This window comes from Ursus maritimus, unplaced genomic scaffold, assembly GCF_017311325.1.
Source record: "Ursus maritimus isolate PB19 unplaced genomic scaffold, ASM1731132v1 scaffold_24, whole genome shotgun sequence".
NCBI classification, from domain to species: Eukaryota; Metazoa; Chordata; class Mammalia; order Carnivora; family Ursidae; genus Ursus; species Ursus maritimus.
In genome coordinates, this window is record NW_024424897.1 from 912,780 (window position 1) to 929,155 (window position 16,376).

Sequence of the window (16,376 nt, forward strand, 5' to 3'; positions counted from 1 at the left end):
TCCCTCTCTCGCTGGCTGTCTCTCTCTGTCAAGTAAATAAATAAAATCTTTTTTAAAAAAATGATTGTATTTTGACCACTTTATAGAATGATAGCTTGGCTGGAACAAGAACCTGACGCTGGCGTTCTCTCACAACCTTTTTTAAAGCGAATGCCTCAGTGTCCTCAGAGAAGCCGGCCCTCCTGGTCAGAGCCCCGTCCTTGGGGAGGGCCTCCCTTTTCTCTCTGGCTGCCTTTCTTCTGTGTTACCAGCCTCTGTCTGGACGGGATCAGTTGGCCTTACTTTAACTTGCTCAGGAATCGGTTGGTTTTCTGAAATCTTAAGACTTATGGTTGGTTGTTTTTCCCATACTTTGAAATTCTCAGCCATTGTTTCTTTAAATACTCTTCTTCCCATTTGTTTCTGATCTTTTCTGGAGATCTCATAATATCTGCTGGAAATCTCTCCCCTCCCTCCCTTCTCTGCCCGCCCTCTCGCCTGCCTTGCGCGGAGGGGGGGTTCCCCAAAGGCAGCTGTTTGGAGCCAGCCGATGGATTCCCGTACCTTTACAAGGAGTTTACTTTTTGTGTTTGTTCGTTCCTTTCCTCAGGTTTGTTTGATTGCTCCTTCCTGATTTCTTTAACATTTATTCTTTCTTGTTTAGTAACTGCGTGTTTTAAGGTGTGACTTTTCCGTCTGAGTATTGCTTTGGCCGTGTCTCCGCGGTTTTGAGGGACGGTATTGTCAGTGTGACTAGCTTCCAGATACTCTGCGGTTATGCACCCGGCTTTTCTATTTCACTTGAGTTGTTTGGGAGAAGTTTTAGAATTTTTTAGTTATTTTTAAACACATGTTGAAATTTACTTTTGAATCTGTTAAGCAGCCTTTATCATACATACTTACTAACATTCTTTCTAAATTTATGTGTATTTGACAACTTGAACTGCCAAGAACGGTGATTTTTGTGTTAAAATCTTGCCATGGCTCTTGTGTTTCTGCCCGGTTCTCCCTGCCTTCTTCCTGTGCTGTCACTTGTCAGGAAGCGCCCTCACAGCCGCAGCTCAGCCTGGTTCAGGTCATGCGCCTGGTTTGGGACCCAGCCTAAGGGACACCACCTGGGGCCTGTGATTTGCGCTTTTTTCCCCCTTAAATCAACATATGCTGGTTGCTTTATTTAATTTTTCACTTTAAAGACACCAGAACGCCTGGGTGGCTCAGTTGGTGAAGCATCTGCCTTCGGCTCAGGTCATGATCTCAGGGTCCTGGGGTCGAGTCCCCCATTGGGCTCCCTGCTCAGGGGGGAGCCTGCTTCTCCCTCTGCCACTCCCTCTGCCACTCCCCCTGCCCTCTGCCCCCTGCTCGTGAGCCCTCTCTCTCTCTCTCTCTGTCAAATACATAAATAAATAAAATCTTTAAAATAAAAAAATAAAGATAACACCAAAATCAAAACCTTTGAACTTATACTTTTCAACTTGAAAGAAACAAAGAATAGCTACAATTCTAAAATAGCCTCAATAAAGCTAATATTATTCTAATGAGAAGCAACGGGCCATACAAGAAACAAGGTAAAATACAAATATCTTACTCCGTACTTAATTGGAAGTGTTGCCACTGAAATCGGTTATAGATGTTTATTCTGAATGACACTCCCGTGAAGGCTGCAGACTCGAGTGCTGATAATGGTTTTTCAAACTTAAATTTATGGAATACCCAGAAAATGGGCTGAATTGGAGCCTGTGGACAGTTTTCAAATGCTCATTAGCAACGATTTTGTAAAGATGTAGAAGGCTATTGTTTTCATATAAATTGGGATTTTTAAAATCCTCTCCCTATAGTGCTTTCCGTTGTCGCATGGCTGTAAACCAAAGACCCAAATAATCTCAAATGATCACAGGCACTATTTTGGCAAAAACTGCCATGTAGTCAGTACTTTTAATGTCATATACATCAGATTATAGCAGAAAGAAGACTGAACAGGTGCAGCCCCTCTGTTCTCGTGAATGCACAACAGGTTACAGGAAACCGAGTTTCTATTCCACCATCAAGTGGCGTCTCCCATTAGTTCACCTTGCGATGGGTCGTTACGAATATCTCTTCACTACCCCTGAAAATACCCAGTGAAAGGTTTGCGCTCAGAAGAAATGGAAGATGCCGAGCCTGCTGCTCTGCCTTGAATTCCATTTGTGATTTTATTTTATTTTTAAAGATTTTGTTTATTTATTTGAGAGTGTGAGAGAGAGCACAAGCAGGGGGAGGGGCAGAGGGAGAAGCAGGCTCCCTGCTGAGCAGGGAGCCCATCGTGGGGCTCGACCCCAGCACCCTGGGATCATGACCCGAGCCGAAGGCAGACGCTTCACCGACTGAGCCACCTAGGCACCTCTCCATTTGTAATTTTAGTGGAAAAATTCATTTTATTTTGTTCGAGTTGGAACTTTTTTTCTGATAATTCATGCTGATGCCTGGGCAGAAGTTCATTTTCATGCAAGGCCTTTTCGAAGAAGATCCCATGCCTTTCAGAAGGTCTGCTTTCTGAGAGTCCAACAATTGGGATAACTGCCCCCTAGCTGAGGTCCACGCCTCTGACATTCACCTTCAACTTGCGCTGTGAACTGCCCCTCACAGCCTGTTACCGGCCAGCCCAGTGCTTACTTCTGCTTCTGGGGATGCCCCCCGTGATCCGCTAGCAAAACTTTCTGAGTTCCTGAAGAGTTAGGGAGACAGATGCCGCTTAGAAATGCTTCACTTCCGGGGCGCCTGGGTGGCACAGCGGTTAAGTGTCTCCCTTCGGCTCAGAGCATGATCCCAGAGTCCTGGGATCGAGCCCCACATCAGGCTCCTCCAATGGGAGCTGCTTCTTCCTCTCCCACTCCCCCTGCTTGTGTTCCCTCTCTCGCTGTCTGTCTCTCTGTCAAATAAATAAAATCTTAAAAAAAAAAAAAAGCTCCACTTCAGTTTACAGAAGCGGAAGCCATTCGGGTTTTGCAGACTACAGCCGGCTAAGAGGAAGGAGAAAGGGCCCTTCTATACCTAGGAAGTCGCACGTCCAAATGTCGCAAGTGTCCTCCGTGACGAAGTCTTGATCCATTTGAGTTTGGTTCCTGGTCAGAGGAGTGCACATTGTTCTCGACTGGAGCTCTGGAAATCCTGCCTCACAGGGGGCAGAGCGATGCCGTCGGACGCCTGTACCCACATTCCGTGATCCCAAGGGGATGCCTGAAACCGCGGACACTACGCATTCCACATATTTTCCTAGACACACTTAGCCATGATAATGTTTATAAATTAGGTGCAGTAAGAGGTTCACAACAATAACAATAAAATAGAGCAATTAGAGCGATCTGTTGTAAATAAAGTTCTGTGACTGGGGTCTCTCAAAATAATCTTACTGAGCTGACTCCCCTTTGTTGCGACGCTGAAATGGTGAAGTGCCTCCGTGATGAGAGGAGGGAGGGAAGTGATGTGGGCCTGCGACATCGGGTGAGGCTACTGCTGACCTGACTGCAGGGCAGGTGCAGGGTCGTCTGTGTGCAGACCACGGCTGGCCGCGAGGAACCGGGACTGCGGACGAGACCTGCGCAGCCTCTCCGTGGCTCAGAGACGGTCCTTGTGAGGGACAAGCACCCTGGCCTTCAGCTCTCGTCAAACTAAAACTTTACCACAGCAACTGCAACGTTTGACTTTCCCACCAGCGACGTGGGAGGGCTCTGATGTCTCCACATCTCAGGCAACACTTGACTTCTTTCTTCTTCTGTCCGCCCTCACGAGTGCAAAGTGGTATCTCACTGTGATGCTGCATTTCCCTGATGACTAACGGCGTCGACCACCTTTCCATGGGCTTGTTGGCCGTTTGTGTGTCTTCGAATTTCATAGCTTTTAAGCTCAGGTATTAAAAACTAAGGAAAATAAATTCATTTCCAAATTTTGTCTTTCCCATGTCCTTTTACCTCCTGGAAAAAAACTGACGTCGTACATTCGGACCCTCCCAGGAGGTCCAAGATGGCAGCACTAGTTCTGTACCCAGATGCTAACATGCGATGCATTCACCACCACCAGCTTCAAATGAAGAGATTATAAGCTTTTAAGAATTTTCTGTTTCCGGGGGCACCTGGGTGGCGCAGCGGTTAAGCGTCTGCCTTCGGGTCAGGGCGTGATCCCGGCGTTCTGGGATCGAGCCCCACATCAGGCTCCTCCGCTATGAACCTGCTTCTTCCTCTCCCACTCCCCCTGCTTGTGTTTCCTCTCTCACTGGCTGTCTCTCTCTCTGTGTCAAATAAATAAATAAAATCTTTAAAAAAAAAAAGAATTTTCTGTTTCCATACATACGGTACGTAACTCAGTACTAATACAGTACGTATCGTTATTTACAACTCAAACACGCAAAAACCTCGTTGGAGTCCTCAGTAACCTTGTGTTTAACCACGTAGGTTCTTATTCTGAGAAATGTGACTTCAACAGTAATTGTACCTTGTGGTATGTCAGCTTACAGATGAGTTTCCAAGATGTGTAGGTAACTTGACTCAACCTGAGTTAACGGATCTTTTCTAAGTGAGACAGGGTGCCGAAGCGCCTCTTACAGGCAGAATCTCCAGGTTTATTCACTTAACCTCCCGCTGCTTGTTTTTCTGTGCTGCAGAGAGGGTGTCTTTGGGTCTGTTGGTGAACATGTTGATTTCCGGCGCTGGGAGGCGCTGGGTCAGGCGTCGCAGCTGTGAGTCGTGTGCGAGCGCCCCTGCTCTCAGCTGCCGCGGCACAAGGTTCCCGGCGTCGCCCCCAGGCGCACCGCAAGAGAGAAGTGACTGGTGTAGGGGAGGAGAGGGCCGTGCCTCTGGAGCGTTTGGGCCTGGCACCAGCGAGATCAAGAAGTGAGGTGTGCACAGCAAGCAAACCTTCCGGTGCCTGGCCGCCTCGGTCGGTGGAGCACATGGCTCCTGACCTCGGGGTTGGGAGTTCAAGCCCCACACTGGGCATGGAGCTTACTTTAAGAAAAAAAAAAGAAAGGAAAGAAAAGAAAAGAAAAAGCAAATCCTTTTCCTCCTCTTGTTTCTAGGAAAGCCACGTCATCACCCGCTGCCCACTCCTGAGGCCCGGAAACAGAATGTCGCACCTGAGGCCCCTCTGGGACAGTTGCAACCCCATTTTGCAGCCCAGGTAATACTCCTTTATCTAAGAAATGTAGTTTTAATAACTGTTTACTAATCGCTTAAGTATTGCATTTCATTACCAAAATGTAAAATCCAGTAAATACCGTTGAAAAGGGCTCCAATTTTCAGCACCCAAGCATAATTACCAGTAACACCTCAGTATGTTTCCTGCTGCTTTTTTTTTTAAGATTTATTTATTTATTTTAGGTGGGGAGGGAGGGACAGAGGGAGAGAGAGAATCTTCAGCGGACTCCCCACTGAATGTGGAGCCTGACTCGGGGCTCAGTCTCCCAACCCTGGGATCATGACCTGAGCCGAAACCAGAAGTCAGATACTTAACCGACTGAGCCACCCAGGCGCCCCTCCTGCTGTTTTTTAAAAACTACCTAAATAAATAATAAATATAAAATTACAAATTACATCATATGGATGTTTTACTGTAGCTTTATCCACCTGGGTATTGTTTTTCTTTCTTTCTTTTTTTTAAGATTTTATTTATTTATTTGAGAGAGAGAGCAAGCACATGGAGGCAGAGGGAGAAGCAGACTCCCCCCTGAGCAGGGAGCCCCGCTTGAGGCTGGATCCCAGGGTCCTGGGATCATGACCTGAGCTGAAGGCAGATGCCTAACTGACTGAGCCACCCAGGTGCCCCTTATTTTTCAAATCTTTACCAATATGATGGGCTAAAAAAATTTCATCTTTTAGAAGTTTCTTATGTCCTTGGTGGTATTAAAGTCTGTAATCTATTGGCCATTTATATTTCTTCTTTTGTGGGTTATTTATACACATGGATGGATGGATGGATGGATGGACGGATGGACGGACGGACGGACGGACGGATGGACGGATGGACGGATGGATGGATAGACGGATGGATGGATGGATGGATAGATGGATGGATGGATGGATGGATGGATGGATGGATGGATAGGTGGATGAATGATAGGATAAATGGTAGGTAGAGAGAGACACACACACACAGTCAGACAACTTTGTTCCTGGACTGGCTGAGAGTAACTTGCCGACATCGAGCCCCTTTATGTCTGAAAACAAGGACACCTCCCGACATTATGAAAATCAGGAAACGTGAATATGATCCTAGAATTTAATACATATTGTATACTCAGATTTTGTGAGTTACAGATCCAGGACCCACATTGCCTCCAGCACTTGCACACCCACGTGCGCGCGTGTGTGTGTGTGGACATGCATGTGGGGGTTGCACGTGTAAGCATGTTATTGCACATGTGCCTGCATGGGGGTAGGTGCGTGTGTGGGCATCTCCTTCACTCCAGAACAGGTCTGCTGACCTTGTATGTCCTTCACAATGCTGACATTTTGGAAGAGCCAGGCCAGTGTCTGGCAGACCGGGATGGCGCCTCCTCATGGTCAGATTTGGGTCTGGATTTATTTTTGACACAGCTCCAGTGAGGGGTCCTTTCCCCGCTGGTGCGGTCCTGCTTTAGATACCAGACCTTCGCGGGGCGCCTGGGGGCTCATTCGATCAAGCAGCTGACTCATGGTTTCGGTTCAGGTTGTGATCTCAGGTCGTGGGATCGACCAGGGAGTCTGTTTGGGACTCTGTCCTTCTCCCTCTGCCCCTCCCCCTGCTCACAGTCTCTCTCTCTCTCTTTCTCAAATAAGTAGATAAAATCTTTAAAAAAAAAACCCATCCCTTTGTAATATTTTTAATATATTACAAAAACATGTAACAAGCTTGTTCTTGTTTCCGCTCTTTTACAGAATTTTCTTAGCCATTCATCCCATTTGATCTCTACTAGGTAAATATTGTAATTTATGTATTTTTTTTTTAAGATTTTATTTTATTCGACAGAGATAGAGACAGCCAGCGAGAGAGGGAACACAAGCAGGGGGAGTGGGAGAGGAAGAAGCAGGCTCATAGCAGAGGAGCCTGATGTGGGGCTCGATCCCAGAACGCCGGGATCACGCCCTGAGCCGAAGGCAGATGCTTAACTGCTGTGCCACCCAGGCGCCCCTATAATTTATGTATTTTTATTAAAATTTTTTTAGACTTCTAAGAAGATACAAAGACTCATACGATGTATACCATTCAGCTTAATAAACAAAATGTTATAAAGTCAAAACCCCTCTGAGAGTTCTACCCCGACATCCCCCCTTCAGACTTTCCTGAGTCTGGTGTTCCTCCTCGCAGATACTTAGAAATCTGCATGAATCACATCTGGTTGTACATGCATCTTTCTGCACGGCACTTTCATTCCGCGTCATGCTTCTGAGCTACACCGATGTGCTATGTAGAGAGCGGCTACGTCGGGCCACAGCGTTAGGGCCCCAGCGTTAGGGCCCCGCGTTAGGGCCCCGCGTTAGGGCCCCGCGTTCCCTGTGGCAGCTGAGCTCTGCGAGGAGCCGGACGGTGCCACAGCGGGTACAGGAGCAGACGGGCCTGGATGTGCTCTGGGAAAACTCGATAGATCCAGGAAGTTTCATTCCATATAATCTTCATGTCATGAAACATTCTTCTTTTCACTTTTTTTAACTATTTAAAAATGTAAAAACTACTTTTAGGTCATGGGCTGGACAAAGGAAGGTGGGCGGGGTTTGGCCTCTGCCAGGTGTGGCTTGCCGAGCCCACGTCTAGACACTGATTTGTGTGTGTTCCTTCTGTTGTATAAATACATCAGCATTGGCTCATCCATTCTTCTCTCAGGGGCATTTAGGCTGTTTTTTGCTGTAGACGTTGTTAGAAAGCCCTCTTGTGCACACTCGATGTGTGTGTCCCACTGATGAGCCCGGACAGACACCGTCATCACCCAGAGCCCGTGCAGCGCGTCGCGGCCCGCTCCCGCTGCTGTGCGTTCTGCGGGTCTGCACGAACGTATCGTGACACGTGGCCACCACCGTGGTCTCACCCAGACTAGTCCCCCTGTGCTCTGTGCACCCTTCCCCTTTCCAGCTCTGTCCTCGGTACCAGCTGATCTTACTGCCCCACAGCTCTGCCTTTGCCCCCGAACGTCACGGAGCTGGAATTTTCCAGACTGGCTCCTTTCTCCTGGTCCGGTGCACTCACGGCCCCTCCGCGACGCTCCAGGGTTTGAGAGCTCACCTCTCGCTGCCGGACGGTGTTCGGTTTGTTCATCTGCAGGACCTCTTTAAACTTGCATTTTCCAGGTGTCGCAGGCCATTAGGAGCATAGTCGGCTTTTATCAACTGTTTTATGTCTACAGCTCTGCAGAACTGATTGGCACTAAGACGTGTAGCAGCCGTTTTCCCGGGTTCACTGCACGGACAGAGAGCGTCTGTGGTGAGGGTCCGGCTGCTCCCCTCGCGGTCCTGTCTCATGCTGCTCTCCTGGCCAGGACTCCCACGCAGCGGGGAGAACAGGGTCATCCACACCTTGTCCTGATTTATAGAATGCTTTTTTGCGTTTTTTTGGTAATGATTTTATTTTTTTAAGCAATCTCTACGTGCAAAGTGGGGCTCAAATTCACAATCCTGAAACCAGGAGTCACACCCTCCACTGACTGAGCCAGCCGGGTGCCCCAAATGCTTTTTGCATTTTATCTTCAAGTAGAAAGTTTGCTGTAGGCTTGGGTATTACACCGAATCCTACAAAACTGCCGTTTTTGTAAATCAGGAGTGGTGAAATATCAGCAATTCCGTGTGGTTCAACCTCGTAGAGACCCGTCCTCAGTTTAAAGTTCTTTCTCCTCTGCTCTACTGAGTTTTGACCTATATTAAGTGCTGAATTCTGTCTCCTGGTGCTTTTGACTTCATCCCGGTGACCACGACCGGGGTCCCGGCTGGCGGGATGCCACTGTCCTTCCACGGAGGTCATGCCTGCCAGTGTGCCAGCCGCATGTGTGCGCGGGCCGTGTCTTGCTGCCTTCAGAGTTCCGTTCTTCACAAGCCTTTCCACACAACTAGAAGCTTCCGCCTGTAATTAGCTGATGAGAGGTAGCAAGTGTGTGTCTCTGTACCTGCGTGTAGTGTTTCGCTCACTAATACTCAGTTTCCCTGAAGGATATGGGAGTTTTATAAAGTCTTGAGACTAATCCTTATCGGCCCATGTTCTGTGAAGATAGTCTCCAGTGTACGGCTTGCCTTTTCAGTTTATTTAAAATAAAGTAAGAGAGAGCCAGCTGGGAGATGGATGTCCTGTTCTGCCATGGGGTGACGTGAGCCCCAAGGTGGCCCTAGCGAGGTGGCGGTGCTCAGGCTCCACGCTGATCTGGGGGCCCGGGTAAGAGGGGTGGGCAGCCAGCAAGGAGAAGCATCACGTCTGGAGACAGCTGAAGCCAGGATTCGCTGTCGGATGGATTTGGAATGTGAGAGAGGGAAGGAACCCAGGTTTGAGGCCTGGCTGCTGGGTGGGGGGGGTGGGAGTGGGGGCCTGGGACTGGTGATGCCCGAGCTGTCCTGCTGGCATGTCCGATGGGCACATACTTCATGGGGCTGGCGGGGGGGAGGGGACAGGGGCTTCTGCTGGGCCTCAACACAAGCCCTTGGCAAAAGCAAGGTCTGAGTCACAGGACGGTGGGGACGGCGGGGACAGCTCCAGGGCACCTGGAATGGGTCTGCGGGAGAGGCCTGCACAATGGTCTGCCCAACGAGGAGACGCTAGCCTGAGAAACTGGGCAGGGCTGGCCACAGAACAGAGGCTGAAAACCATGAAATTTGGGGAGAGCGTTTCTCCCTAATCTTGAGGGAGACCTCGGTAACACACCCCATCAGTGACCCGCCAACACTGAATTCCTTCTGTTTGCATTTTCATGGCAGGACTCCAAGAACACCAAGAAAAAATGTTTCTCTGAATGCTCGGGGAAGGTCCAACCCTGCTTGGCCCAGACAGTCGGGAGAAGCGGTCCTCCACAGGGCTGGACAGCAGGAGCCTTGGCGGGGTCGGGGCAGGTACGGCAGGGCCTGCCGGTCTCAGCACGGGCACAGCCGTGGGAAGTGGAGCGCCTGGTGTCCTAGCAGATGGCTGTTGCCATGGCAACCCCAGAGGCTTCTCTTAGGATGGTGGAGTCTATTCTTGTGCCTTGCAGAGTGGGTCCCCCCGGGCGCTGGGGGCATGGGCAGCACGGCCCCGGAGTGGGCCTTGGCGCAGCTGGAGAGCTGTGCTTGGGGCATTTGCCCTTCTTTCCAGGTCCCACCTCCCGTGAAGACCAGACTGCCTTTGCCCTACACGTTGCTTTGTCCTTCTGGTGTCCACAGGAACCCCAGCTGGTCATGCACCGGCCAGCCAGTGTGCCTGGGGAGCACGGGCCTGTCCCCAGGGCCTCTGGGCGATGGGCCCTGAAGCCTCACTCCAAGGCCTGTCTTTGGGCCATGCCCACCGTCTTGCCACTTCCTCCAGGGGCAGGGAGAGCCGGGCTCTCAGGGATAATTCATCCTTTTTTGCTTTCCTAGAGGCAACACAAAATCTCTACAGTAACTTGCAGATCAGCTCGGCAGAAAGAAAACCGGTCCCCAGAGCCACGCCCGGCTCAAGAATCCCACAGGGAGAGTAGCCACCCCAGCGGAAGCCCCTCCTCGGTGGCCAGCGGTCCCCTCCAGGACATGTGGAAGTTACTGGACCTGGGATCCAGCCCCTCTGGCCTCACCTCCCAGGACGACTCCGCACCAGGTAGGCGGGGGCCAGGGCTCTGGGGTCCCAAACGGGCCAGGCTTGGCCACTGGCCACCGACAGAATCCACAGGCGGAGAGATGGTGGTGGTGACACAGGGAAGGAGTTTATTTCAGGGAGGCCGTTCCCGGGAAGCCTGCGGACTAGTGTCGAGAAGACCCTCCGAAGTGTGGAAAGCACTTCCAGGTTTATGTAAGGACCGTGTGGGACAAAGGTCAGTGGGTGCGTGCTCGTGGGCAGTGAAGGTCAGGTCGGTCACTGTCGTGGGGTCAGTCATGGGGTCCTGCTGGCTCAGGGCAGTCCTTATAGCCTGAGGGGAGTTTCGGCTCCCATTGGGGACCCTGCTTTCAGGGTCTTCTGCCGAGAGAGAAGCAGGAAGGAAGAGCTTGATCAGCGGGGAGTCCAGCGAGAGGTCAGAGCGGAGGTGAGACGTGCTGTCCCCCAGCCGCTGCCTGGCAGGGCTAGGTGACCACTGTCAGGCTGACGTGCACACACACAGGCACTCTTTCCGCCTGTGCAGGCTCCCTCGCGGAGGCCGGTCCTCACCCACAGCGTGCAGCACAGGCCACCCGCGGGGGTCCCCTCCCCAGGGAGCTGGTGCGTCAGTCTGGGAGACACGGCCATTCTCTGTGCCGCCCAGCCTCGCGAGCACGACGCTGTCCTTGCCCTTGTCCTGCCTGGTCATCATGGGTGTTCAGGAGCATCCATCTGGAGGGCCCACCTTTGGGGGAGCTGCAGAACGCCCCATGCGGCAAGAAGGCTGAGGGAGGGCAGCCTGTGCAGAGCCCCTTGGGGATCCGTGTGCGCAGAGCGCCCTCGATCCGGGTCTCAGCCCCATGCGGGTCGCGCTCTGTTACGTAGATGTGCTCCCACCGTTGTGACTGTTGTCCCTGAGGTGGACATTTTAGGTTATTTCCAATCTTTTGTCGTACACGTCATGTTACGGCGAATGGCCTTGTGCACAGGCTTTCAGCCCACGTGTGACTCCGAGGGCGGGGGCGTTGCTTTGTCGGGAAGCAGATGCATTTCTGGTTGGGGAAGACATTGTCCAGCTGGGCTCTGGTGACACCACAGGATCACAGGCGCTCTGGCGGTGTGTGTGTGCGGGCCGCCTGGTGGGAGCCTTTCCACGCCTCCTCACTTCCTCTTCCTCACCTTCAGTTCTCTGCCCTTTGTACGTGGAGTTTGCTCTTTGTCTTACTGATTTGTGGGAGCTCATCATTTATGATGGAAATTAGGCCTTTTCTGATGCATGAATTAGATCTCCCCTCAAGTTCTCATTTGGTTTTTGGGGTTTTTTTTTTTACATTTTTAAGGTAAAATTCTATTAGTTAACGTATAGTGTGTTATTGGTTTCAGAGGTAGAGGTCATCAGTCGTATACAACACCCAGTGCTCATTACATCACACGCCCTCCTTAACCCCGCCACCCAGTTGCCCCATCCCCCCACCCCCTCCCCTGCAGCAACCCTCAGTTTGTTTCCTATGATGAAGAGTCTCTTACGGTTTTTCTCCCTCTCTGATTTCGTCTTGTTTTATTTTTTCCCCTCTCCTCCTTTATGATCCTCTGTTTTGTTTCTTAAATTCCACACGAGTGACATCATATAATTGTCTTTCTCCGATTTCGCTTATCATAATACCCTCTAGTTCCATCCACATTGTTGCAAATGGCAAGGTTTCGTGTGTTTTGATGGCCGAATACTATTCCATTGTGTGTGTGTGTGTGTGTGTGTGTGTGTACACACATACCACATCTTCTTTATTCATCTGTCGGTGGACATCTGGGCTCTTTCCACAGTTTGGCTACTGCGGACATCGCTGCTATGAACACTGGGGGGCAGGTGCCCCTTCGGATCACTACATCTGTGTCTTTGGGGTAAATACATAGTAGTGCAATTGCTGGGCTATAGGGTAGCTCTATTTTCAGCTTTTTGAGGACCCTCCATACTGTTTTCCAGGGCGGCTGCGCCAGCTTCCATTCCCACCAACAGTGCACGAGGACTCCCCTTCCTCCGCGTCCTCGCCAACATCTGTCGTTTCCTGACTTGTTCGTTGTGGCCATTCTGACCGCTGTGAGGTGTGTCTCACTGTGGTTTTGAGCTGTATTTCCCTGATGTTGAGTCATGTGGAGCAGTTTTTCGTGGTCTGTGGCCGTTTGTATGTCTTCTTTGGAGAAATGTCTGTTCATGTCTTCTGCCTCTTTCTCGATGGGGTTATTTGTTCTTTGGGTGTTGAGTTTGGTAAGTTCTTTATAGATTTTGGATACTCGCCCTTTATCTGTATGTCATTTGCACATATCTTCCCCCATTCTGTCGGCCGTCTTTGGTTTTGCTGACTGTTTCCTTTCCTGTGCGAAAGCTTTTTATCCTGATGAAGTCCCAATGGTTTATTTTTACGTCTGTTTCCCTTGCCTTTGGAGACGTGTCTAGCAAGCAGTTGCTGCGGCCGAGGTCACAGAGGTTGCTGCCTGTGTTCTGCTCTAGGATTTGGGTGGATTCCTGTCTCACGTTTAGGTCTTTCATCCATTCTGAGTTTATCTTTGTGTACAGTGTGAGAGCGGTCCAGTTTCATCCTGCATGTGGCCGTCCAATTTTCCCAACACCAGTTTATTGAAGAGACTTTTTCCATTGGATATTCTTTCCTGCTTTGTGGAAGATTAGCTGACCATATAGTTGAGGGTCCATTTCTGGGCTCTCTATTCTGTTCCATTAATCTATGTGTCTGTTTTTGTGCCAGGACCATGCTGTCTTGGTGATCACAGCTCTGTAGTATAGCTCGAAGTCTAGAATTGTGATGCCTCCAGCTTTAGTTTTCTTTCTTTCTCTCTTTCTTTCTTTCTTTCTTTCTTTCTTTCTTTCTTTTTTTTAAAAGATTTTATTTATTTATTTGTCAGACAGAGAGAGCACAAGCAGGGGGAGAGGGAGAAGCAGACTCCCCGCTGAGCAGGGAGCCTGATGTGGGACTCGATCCCAGGACCCTGGGATCATGACCTGAGCCAAAGGCAGTTGCTTAACCCACTGAGCCCCTGGCGCCCAGAAGTTGGTATTTTGATGGGATTGCACTGAATGTGTAGATTGCTCGAGGCACCATAGACATTTTCACAATATGTGTTCCAATCCGTGAGCATGGAATGTTTTTCCATTTCTTCATGTCTTCCTCGGTTTCTTTCACGAATGTTCTATAGTTTTCTGCGTACAGATCCCTTGCCTCCTTGGTTAGGTTTATTCTTAGGTATCTTATGGTTTTGGCTGCAATTGTAAATGGGGTCGACTCCTTAATTTCTCTTTCTTCTGTCTCATCGTTTGCGGATGATGCAGAAATGCCGCATAGAATCTGTAGAAATGAACATGATTTCTGTGCATTGATTTTATCTCCTGCCACTTTGCTGAATTCCTGTATGAGTGCTAGTCATTTTGGGGTGGAGTCTTTTGGGTTTTCCACATACAGTGTCATGTCATCTGCAAAGGCTGAGAGTTTGACTTCTTTGCCTGTTTGGATGCCTTTTCTTTTTGTGTCTGATTGCTGAGGCCAGGACTTCCAGTATGTGTGGAATAGTAATGGTGAGAGTGGACGTCCCTGTCTTGTTCCTGACCGTGGGGAAAAGCTCAGTTTTTCCCCGTTGAGGATGATATTCACTGTGGGCTTTTCATAGGTGGCCTTTATGATATTGAGGTATGTTCCCTCTATCCCTATACTGTGAAGAGGTTTGGTTTTTTGTGGGTTTATTTTATTTTATTTATTTGTCAGAGAGAGAGTGCGCATAAGCAGGGGGAGGGCAGGCAGAGAGCGAAGCAGACTCCCCACAGAGTATGGAGCCCCATGCAGGACTTGATCCCAGGGCCCTGGGATCATGACCTGAGCCAAAGGCAGACGCTTCACTGACTGAGCCACCCAGGCATCCCTGTGGAAAGTTTTAATCAAGAAAGAATACTATACATTGTCAGATGCTTTTTCTGCATCTGTTGAAAGGATCATATGGTCTTGTCCTTTCTTTTATTAATGTCGTGTTTCACATTGATTGATTTGCGGGTGTTGAACCAACCTTGCAGCCCAGGAATAAATCCCACTTGGTCGTGGTGAATAATCCTTTTAATGTACTGTTGGATCCTATGGCTAGTATCTCGGTGAGAATATTTGCATCCATGTTCGTATTGGTCTGTAATTCTCCTTTTTAGTGGGGTCTTTGTCTGGTTTTGGGATCCAGGTAATGCTGGCCTCATAGAAAGAGTTTGGAAGTTTTCCTTCCATTTCAATTTTTTGAAACAGCTTCAGTAGAATAGATATTAATTCTTCTTTAAATGTTTGGTAGAATTCCCCTGGGAAGCCATCTGGCCCTAGGCTCTGGTTGGGAGATTTTTGATGACCGCTTCAATTTCCTTGCTGGTTGTGGGTCTGTTCAGGTTTTCTGTTTCTTCCTGTTTCAGTTTTTGGGTTTTTTTTTTTTTTTTTTTCAAGATTTTATTTATTTATTTGTCAGAGAGACAGCCAGCAAGAGAGGGAACAGCCAGCGAGAGAGGGAACACAAGCAGGGGGAGTGGGAGAGGGAGAAGCAGGCTCCCAGCGGAGGAGCCTGATGTGGGACTTGATCCCAGAACGCCAGGATCACGCCCTGAGCCGAAGGCAGACGCTTAACGACTGCGCCACCCAGGCGCCCCCTTCCTGTTTCAGTTTTGGTAGCTTATACATCTCTAGGAATGCATCCATTTCTTCCAGATTGCCTAATTTGTTGGCATATAGTTGATCATAATATGTTTTTATGATTGTTTGTATTTCTTCAGTGCTGGTTGTGATCTCTTCTCTTTCGTTCATGACTTTATTAATTTGTGTCCTTTCTCTTTTCTTTTGGTAAGTCTGGCCAGGAGTTTATCAATCTTATTCTTTCAGAGAACCAGCTCCTAGTTTCGTTGATCAGCTCTACTATTCTGGTTTATAGTTCACTGATTTCTCATTTGATTTTGACTCTTCTTATGGTGGTTTTTGTCACACACATATTTTTTTTTATCTTTATGTAGTTAAATTACTGTCCTTGTTTTCAATCCTTCCTGGGTTTTGTGCCATACTTAGGCCTTTTCCACTCCAAGATTAGAGATGATTCTTCCTTGGTTTCTTCTAATACAGATATGGCTTCACATTTTTATATTTAAAGCTATGATCCAATTGGAATTTATCACAGGATATGTTATAAAATAGTGACCAAACTTACATTTTTTGGTTACCCCAGATGCCCACCCAGATGTCCCAGCCACAGTTACTGAGGGACTCACATTCCCCACTTTCACAGCAGTGCTGACTCTCCCGGGTGTCTTCGTGTGTGTCTGGGTCCGCCCACGTGCGTGGCTGGGCTACTGGAGTCATGACAGTGGCTCGGGCCCTGGTCATGGGCTGACCTGAGCTCTCCTTGCCTGCAATGTCCACATCTTCCTGGTCATTCACGTTTATTGGGTTTTTCCACGCAGGTTTCAGACTCAGCTTTACAGCCCTCCCCAAACCCTGCCTCACCGTCCTGGGGCCTCAGTCCCTCTCGGCTCCGACTTCACTGAGTTTCGTTTCCCACCTTCCTGCTCCCTCCTGCTTCAGGGCGGCCGGCGCCCTGCGCACCCCGCTTGCCCCGTCTGAGTCTGGCGGCCCTGCTCACTCGTGCAGCGCGAGCGC

At 49.3% G+C, this 16,376-nt stretch overlaps 1 protein-coding gene across 14 annotated transcripts in view; it reads left to right on the plus strand.

Moving 5' to 3' along the window:
- The window catches only part of CCDC57 (coiled-coil domain containing 57), a 100,332-nt gene that overhangs the window by 60,694 nt on the left and 23,262 nt on the right, over window positions 1–16,376 (plus strand). For 9 of the 14 annotated variants that reach the window (XR_005837295.1, XM_040639955.1, XM_040639956.1 and 6 more), the window contains 3 exons: window positions 5,027–5,127; window positions 9,876–10,007; window positions 10,509–10,725. Coding sequence is in view for 12 of the 14 variants with exons in the window: in XM_040639955.1 (XP_040495889.1) it covers window positions 5,027–5,127; window positions 9,876–10,007; window positions 10,509–10,725 (450 nt within the window). In the remaining 2 variants the exon portion in view is untranslated. Of the gene's footprint in view, window positions 1–5,026; window positions 5,128–6,863; window positions 6,902–8,323; window positions 9,448–9,875; window positions 10,008–10,508; window positions 10,726–16,376 lie in introns of those variants that run through there. The other 5 variants (XR_005837296.1, XM_040639958.1, XM_040639957.1 and 2 more) reach the window with 5 other exon arrangements.